The sequence below is a fragment of the Ctenocephalides felis genome, unplaced genomic scaffold, assembly GCF_003426905.1.
Source record: "Ctenocephalides felis isolate EL2017-DRISC unplaced genomic scaffold, ASM342690v1 CF-g0.4_SCAFFOLD_03221, whole genome shotgun sequence".
Taxonomy (NCBI): Eukaryota; Metazoa; Arthropoda; class Insecta; order Siphonaptera; family Pulicidae; genus Ctenocephalides; species Ctenocephalides felis.
Genome location: NW_020539375.1, coordinates 6,338 through 14,155, shown reverse-complemented (window position 1 = coordinate 14,155; position 7,818 = coordinate 6,338). Strand labels below are relative to the sequence as shown.

Below are 7,818 nucleotides of genomic sequence, written 5' to 3'. Positions count from 1 at the left end.
ATGGCAGAATCAATGTTAATAGTTCGGACTAACAATAGCATAAATCTAAGAACCGACACAAATATTTTACATGACACTTATATAAACATCATTAATAATTTATAATTTTTTTCATTTATCTTATTCGTTTTCAATAAATTAATTTGTTTTTTCATTTTTATCGATTTTTGTATGCGACAGCACTCCTTTTGTTTACATTATAATGATACCCATTCTGTCTCCATCTAGATAAGTACTTCAAATTTGTTTAGAATATTTCTGTAAGTGTTATATGTTTCTTTAGTACTGTGTCAAGCTTTGCAAGGAATAGTTGGTGTTTTTTGTATACCAAAAATTAAATGAAATTTAAATAAATTATTAAAGAATGTGTAGTATATAAGTAACTGTTTTTGAAATTACACTGAAGATGAGACACACCATGGTCTCGAAACGTCTGTAATCATAAAATAAAGTTGTGTTAAACAAATCTGAGTGCTGTTTTGTTCATATTAAACAATTAATATATATATATATATATATATATATATAATATAATATCATGATAATATCATGATGATATAAAATTAACTCTGAAATATGATAAATAAGGTGCACCAAAATATATTTTAGTTGGATATACATATATTTTAACAAATCTATAACTTAATTAACGATGTATTTTCTATACTAATAGTTAGATAAAATTATAATCAGTACATCAATTTTAATTACTGCTTACTTATTTACATTTTTGATCCGCGCTTTGACGCTAATTCATTAGTGTCGGTTCGGGTATTCTCGGCAGCCCGATGCGTCGGGTTGCTCGCGGCGGGAACGAGCGCCGCGAACGCAAGCTATTGAAATTTTCGTGTCGCTTCGACCATGTTCGGCAGGGTACGTGATTCTAAAAATGAACCCCCTCCCATTTTCAAACAAAAAAAAAAAGAAAAAAGTGCGCTATGGACATGCGCAGTGGACAAATTTGAAGGAAATTCGTGCGTTCGCACAGTATCACTCCGCTGCGCACATTTGTTCGTGACGCACCATTCGCCGCACGAATTCGTACAGTGGAGACGCGGCATTATGAATTTGGATTTATCTAGAATTGAACCTAGGGGTAAATTTTCATGCTACGCTCGTCGCGCCTCTGTAGCAGGAGCGGTAAATTAATCTTGAAATAATCGAAAAGCGCTCCAGTTTTCCATCTAGTACTATAATGCTTTTAAACTGAGTTTTTATTTAATTCTTTTAAGATGTTGAAGAATATTTTAGTGAAACCCGTATAATTTAATTTACAATATTTTATCATTTAGTGCTTACAATAGAGTTAGTTTTATTGCCAGCTTCTGATTATGGATGTTTTTACTATCACAGATTCCTCAGATGACGAAAGTTGCAATTCTAATAAGGTAAACTAATTTATCCACATAAAAGAGTTGTTTTTAAAGTTAAAATTTGATTTGTGTTTTGTAGAGCTTTGAATTGCCAATTATAGTCCATGTAGAAAGTACTTCGAAAAATGAAAATGCTGATTATCAAAAAAATGGAATTATAAAGAAGATAGGTGATTGTACTCTTACTTTAAGGAAACATCGAACATCTGATGTCATTGAAATCATTGAGGATAGTGATGATGAAAGTAAATACAACAATAGTTTACAAAAGACAATTGAATCTAATGATAGGTTATTTGTTACTTCATCTATAGAAACAAACCACCAGAATGTTAGCTGTTCAGTTAATGCAAGAGTTCCATTATTGTCTTTAAAAAGCAATAATGATATTCAAACAACAAAAATTAATATATCTGCAACACCAAACATTAGAAAATCAAATAATTTGGTAATTGGAAATAGTAAAATCACTGATAAGAAACATATTACACCAAAAAAATTAGAAGAAAACATCATATCATTGATAGAAGATTCAGACAGCGATACAGAACCAATTTCAAGTAAAAAACCCAAGTTAGAACTTAAGAGTAAATTTAAGGAAGAGAGAACTCTGCCTTTGATAGCATTCGTCAAGGATAAACCTGAAGAATCAACAAATCATGTAGATAAAATTAAAAAAATAAATGATGTATCAACAATTAATTCTGTGGTAAAGGTAAAGACGGAAACAATCAAGAAAAATGCTGATTTACGAACTGAAAAATCAAATAGTATTAATGAGGCTGCAATTCACAGAAATGATGAGGCTTTTAAAAACTTTCTACAAGCATGTAAAGAAGTTGAAAATGGTGATCGAATGAATTTAATCATTGAGAAAATTCAAAAGTACCATAATAATGCTCATTCAGATTACATAAAATCGAATTCATTTTATGATTTAATTCAACGATCCATAGAATCAATAATAAACAGTAAAAATTATTACCTGTATATAAAAGATTTTATAGAAGAATTACGGGCCAGAAAAGTGACCGTAAAAGCAGAAAGTACTACAAGTGCCACTGAATGTGATGATAACAGGTTAGATCCCATAAGCAAAAATAAGGAAGAAAAAATTCACAGACTTGAAAGTGCATTGAGAAAAATAATTAAGATATTAAAGAATCTAGAAGAAAAAGAAGTTGATTTTGATGATGAATATGATTTTACATATCTGCTACAAGATAGATATGAACGTCGAATGATAAAAGTAATTATTTTTATTAATTCTTTTGTTTATTAATTTTTTTGTTAGATAACTGTGTTTTTATATTGCCAAAATATAACTTATAATGTGCTGGGCGTTGCATTTTAAACTCATGTAGGGAATTCCAATTGAATGTTTTCATTTCACTGCTGAAATAATGATAATTATTATTATTTAAACCTTTATTGTTGAAACTATAAAGAATTATATTTTTTTACTTATTGATTTAGATCTACAATAAACTCTGTGAAATAACTGGTGAACAGCCAAGTGCAGGCCGTGCAATAAAACGTAAAATTTATGTAGCAATCAGTACTCACCAATCCATTAACAAGGCTGTTCAAGATTTTGTTAATAAAAAAAAGGAGTTTCCTAATTATCAAGATATTCTGAAAATTGTAAAATCGTCCAATGAACTAGAGTCATTAAAAATGAGTAATGCTGCTGAAGCACTTGAAGGTAAAATAAAAAGGCATTTTTTTGTCTTTTTTTTCTTAATGATTTCAATCTTTTAGCCCGGAAAGTTTTTGAGCACATAGGAAGTGAATTGCAGAGGAGGCGGCAAGCAGATTATTATTTATCAATATTAGATTATCTTCAAAGTGAAACTGATCCTGCTGAAAAAGATCCTTCTCTTAAAAATCAACTTAAGAAAAATTATGATGAGAATAAACATAAAATTCCGGAAATAATTAATAAGTATGTAAAGTAACTATTTAAATAGGAAAATATTGCTATAACTGAGCAAATGAGATTGTTTGCATTTTATGACTATTTGTTAAATAAGCAATGATAATTCAAATACATATTTATTTTTTTCACAATTAGAATTACTCGAATTCACTTAATTTTATTTTGTTATGTTTAGGTATGTAGAGAAGGCTGAAAGCATAGGCTTGAAAGAAAAAGAGGTCGATAGTGATCAAGCAAAGAGCGATGACGAAAAGGAATCTGAAGCAGAAGAAAGCGATGGCTCTAGTGCAGATATTATTTAAAACTAAAAAATATAAATTTTATTTTCATGACCATAGATTTTATTAAAACTTTAATGATAATTTAGGACTTTAATAATTAGGACAAATTTTGTTATTGATTTGCCATAAATAAAAATGAGTTTAGCTGAAAAATAATTAAAAAGCTTCATTTTCAATGAGTTTGTATAATTTTATAAACGTACAAAATTTATAAAGTTTAATGTAAAAAATAAAATATTCTTCAGATACATAACAAAAATAAAAATCACTCAATTCACTTCATAACATCTTTAAACTAATTGTATCTTGAATATCTTTAAAGAAGAGTATTATAGCAGAGCATTCAACGATTTCATAGTCATTCTAAATTTCAATCAAATTCGTCACAATACTTTGATAATTTAGTTCACAGTATGACTGTGTTCGTATCAGCCTCCAAACCCAGATCATTAATCAACTCTCTGAATATATTTGGATGTAGATTTTTATACAACTGTTGTAAAATAAACCAATCGCCTACATGACATGAATATACTAAATTGCGAATAACACCTTTGGAAATGCTGCAAATAATTAAATGGTTAAAATTTTTACAGTAGTGATTGAAGAGAGAAATGTGAAAAAGGTGTGTGATCTATAATGGATTCTCAATAAATAAACAGTTTATGAATTCAAAAGCTATACAAAATATAATTGTTGTATTTTTATACATTTAAAAAAAATGGACTGACTTAATCAAGAAAAATATGTACTTGGTGGTTGAATTTATTTAAATTTATGTATCTTACATACTTCTTTGTTTGAGCCATTAGTAGCCACACTCGCACTTCTGGACAACAGAATACAACCGCTCTATATATCAAAGCTAGGCCTGACAATAATGCTAATCCGACAAACCAAAACCAGAGAACTGCATATAGCTTTTCATTAACAATGTTCAATGGTAGAACACACAAAGCATCTTTGATCTGTTTAGTTCCTGATGGACCAATATCAGTGAATGAACATTTTGCTGTCTTCGGGAATATCTAGTAAAAATTTCATTATTAATTATTACTCTCTGAGCATTGTAAAATAATTTTACTTACTCTTGACATAGGATCATTATCTGACCAGTATGTGCTGGTCATTATATTTTCACTTAAAAACACCGAAACAGCAGGTCCATAATTTGCAAACTCACCACCCAAGAAGAGATTAACGATAAAGAATTGTCCCACCTCAGAGAAAAAATTGATGCGGATTAATTCATTTATATTATTTCACTAAATTGTAGGGTTTCTTTTTTTATTACAAGTACTTCAATTATAGAACTTTATGTAATAATAATTCTATTAATATTGAAATAAAATAGTTCTATTGTTAGATTTTATATGAGAGTGAAGTTATAGTTCTGACTCATGATTATTAATTCTTCCATCTACTTTTTATAATTAAATATTTCATTATCTCATTAAAGTAGCAGAAATTTTATTTTTGCAATACATACCACATTTCCAAAATTGAGTATTTCACAAATAACAAATCGAATAGCATAAAATGCATGAGTCGCTTTATTCAGTTCAGAAAGATAACTAACTAAGTAATTTCTCCTAGCGGTTGTCCATTGTTCTTGAGACACTAAAGGACCCACTGTATAAAATAAATATATCATTCATTTTCAATAATAATATGCAACATGAAAATAACTTGCTATTGACAAAAATATACTGATACATCAGTTCTCTCAAAAACTCCAATCGTATTACAAACTTCAAGCACTGATATAACAGTGTATTTGAATTAAAACGCTTTAATACAGCATCAAAACAAATTTTTCATTGTTAAGTTTAAAACTCGTACATAAATCTCAGATGCATTAAAAATTTTATATAATAAACATTTCTATAATAAACTTACCGAGATCCTGAGTTAAAGCCTTAATTCTTCCATTTTCCCAGCATTTCCACATATATCTGGGAATATAAAACATTACAGCTTGTAGGACGAGCACGATACTAACCCATTGATAGTATTTGTGATGTAATTCTTGTGTAACTAAAAATTATGCAAAAAACATTTAAATTAAAAATATAAATAGAACTACAAATCTTATCGGCTCAATATTTTACTATATTTTAAAATGAATGTGGATTAAAATCAGAACAAATACTTCTGTAAAATACACAAGTAGTGACTGAGTAATAAAAAGACAACACACAATAAAATTTGTATGAATTGTATTCAAAAATTTTAAGCTATAATTAATCTCGTGAAGTATTGTTGAATACAACAGTAGAATATAGTGATTAATTAAAGTGTGGATTTATTTTATTTAATGCCTATAGAACATATAGCAAAATTTACAATTTTGACAGCATAATAATGATTCCTGGGGTATCCAAATTTCATCATGTTGGCTTAATAATATAATATTTAGTTCATGTATATTATGCCTTTCAAAAATGTTACCAAAATGTTGCTAGTGTAGATGTAGTTTCAATTATACATATCTTTAGAGTTCAAACAATATTATAACTAATTAGGGTAAACAACTTACTGCCATTATGATCAGTAATAGTATAAGTACTGAATATCCAGCAAAACGTATTGAAAGTCTCTCTTTTTATACCAGCAGTGCTAATACAATCAATAGGATCCCCAATGTATTGTTTCGACGTAACCAATATCGAAAACACTATTAACAATATAACTGTGGCCTTATAATGGAGTCGAAACACATTATTGTCAATACATATGTTGTCTAGCTTGAGATGCTTAAGTACAGGATTGAAAACATTTATCATTTTGAAGTATTTTATTTACAACCATATCACTTGAAATGCGTTGTACAAAATATTTTTCCACATGCGTTTAAAACTTAACCGGATTTACTCGCCAATCGCAATAGAGGCGCTGCAGAGCTGTGAAGTGAAAGGCACCCTACCCCATAGATAAACAAGTATAATAGATCGCTATGTCTGGCGGTTTGACGTTACCTTGATTGAAATACAAATTTTTAAAAATAGATGGCAGCACATGTATAATATTTTAATTACCCCTGGTTTTACTTCTTAATTTGTACGTATCGTATACAGCCCCAAAAACCTGAATAATTTTTAATATTGGAAATAAGAACAAATCATACGAAATACAAAATATATATATTCAAAGATATTACATATGTTTAAAGAACAATTAAAATTATGTTTATATTAACAATTATAATTACAGTTATGGAATGTTTGAAAATATAATAATTATTATACATAATTATAAAAGTATTATAATTTCACAATTATGCTTAAATAATATTTCAAAAACTAAATATCTAAGTGAAGAAAATCACAGAAGTATTTAACTAAACTAAGCACAAATAACTGACTAATATTAATTACTTAATGACTAATATTAATATATTAAAATCTTAAAAACTAAGAAGAAACTACAAGCACAGGAGCACGCAATGAAATTACAAATTTAGAAGGAATGACAAATAATACAAAAATTTAAAGGGTTAAGAAAAAAACAAATAATTTGTTAAAAAGTACAAATACTTCACAAGCAAAAAAGTCCTAAAAACATAAAATATATATATTGATATCAAAATTGAGAGAAGTTCAAATTCCTAGGATTAAAACTCATTTACGAGACATTGTTCTTTATTAATTCTGCATGTAATAGTTATTTCGCTATCTAATGAATTAATAGTAAAGTTGCATTTAACAAAACCTTTGAATAGTTTCTGTACGAGTGTTTTATAACATTACATTTAGCCATGTTCCATCATGAAAACATTATCATTGAAATTGCCATAAAAGATCAACAAAGTGTTTACAATGAACAGAATAATGTTTTATGCACATACAATTGTTTATGAATCAAAAGATAAAAGCAATATTTTTGATTCCCAAGGTCGGTAACAAATATATCTTGAATTTAAACATTATATTGGGATGTTACACAAGTTTTATTTGAAGAATATTATAACACTAATCTTCAATCAAAATACATTAAAATATTATGTATGCTAGCTCTATATTTGATTTGCTCGTCAGTAGAATCCCTTTATTTATTTTAGTCTCTTTGATCTTAAATAAATTATTAATATAATTTGCTCGTCAGTAGAGTCTCCTTTCTATTTTTTGAGTTCACTCAATTCAATTCAATTTTATCTTCTTCCAACTTTATATTTGATTTGCTTGTCAGTAGAGTCCCTTTTGTTGAACAAATCAAAATTTAGGAC

At 28.0% G+C, this 7,818-nt stretch overlaps 2 protein-coding genes and 1 long non-coding RNA gene across 3 annotated transcripts; 1 reads left to right on the top strand and 2 right to left on the bottom strand.

Annotated features, from left to right (window-relative positions):
* Positions 1 to 1,292: 1,292 nt before the first annotated feature.
* LOC113381961 lies at positions 1,293 to 3,614 on the top strand. Its single transcript, XM_026620581.1, has 6 exons — positions 1,293 to 1,388; positions 1,453 to 2,221; positions 2,372 to 2,622; positions 2,850 to 3,078; positions 3,135 to 3,318; positions 3,488 to 3,614. Exons 1-6 carry the CDS (start codon positions 1,332 to 1,334, stop codon positions 3,612 to 3,614), a joined length of 1,617 nt encoding a protein of 538 aa, XP_026476366.1. The 5' UTR covers positions 1,293 to 1,331.
* Positions 3,615 to 3,999: 385 nt separating this feature from the next.
* Positions 4,000 to 5,160, bottom strand: LOC113381963 (innexin inx2-like; the record flags this gene model as incomplete). The annotated part of the gene is made up of 4 exons (XM_026620582.1): positions 4,000 to 4,156; positions 4,386 to 4,621; positions 4,682 to 4,813; positions 5,083 to 5,160. Coding segments are annotated over 4 exons (603 nt in total), but the record flags the coding sequence as incomplete, so codon positions are not given.
* A 14-nt stretch (positions 5,161 to 5,174) lies between these two features.
* LOC113381962 lies at positions 5,175 to 6,166 on the bottom strand. The gene is made up of 3 exons (XR_003367625.1): positions 6,133 to 6,166; positions 5,493 to 5,630; positions 5,175 to 5,225 (listed from the first exon to the last, which is right to left on the bottom strand). It is a non-coding gene; the product is annotated as an uncharacterized LOC113381962 (long non-coding RNA).
* Positions 6,167 to 7,818: the final 1,652 nt, after the last annotated feature.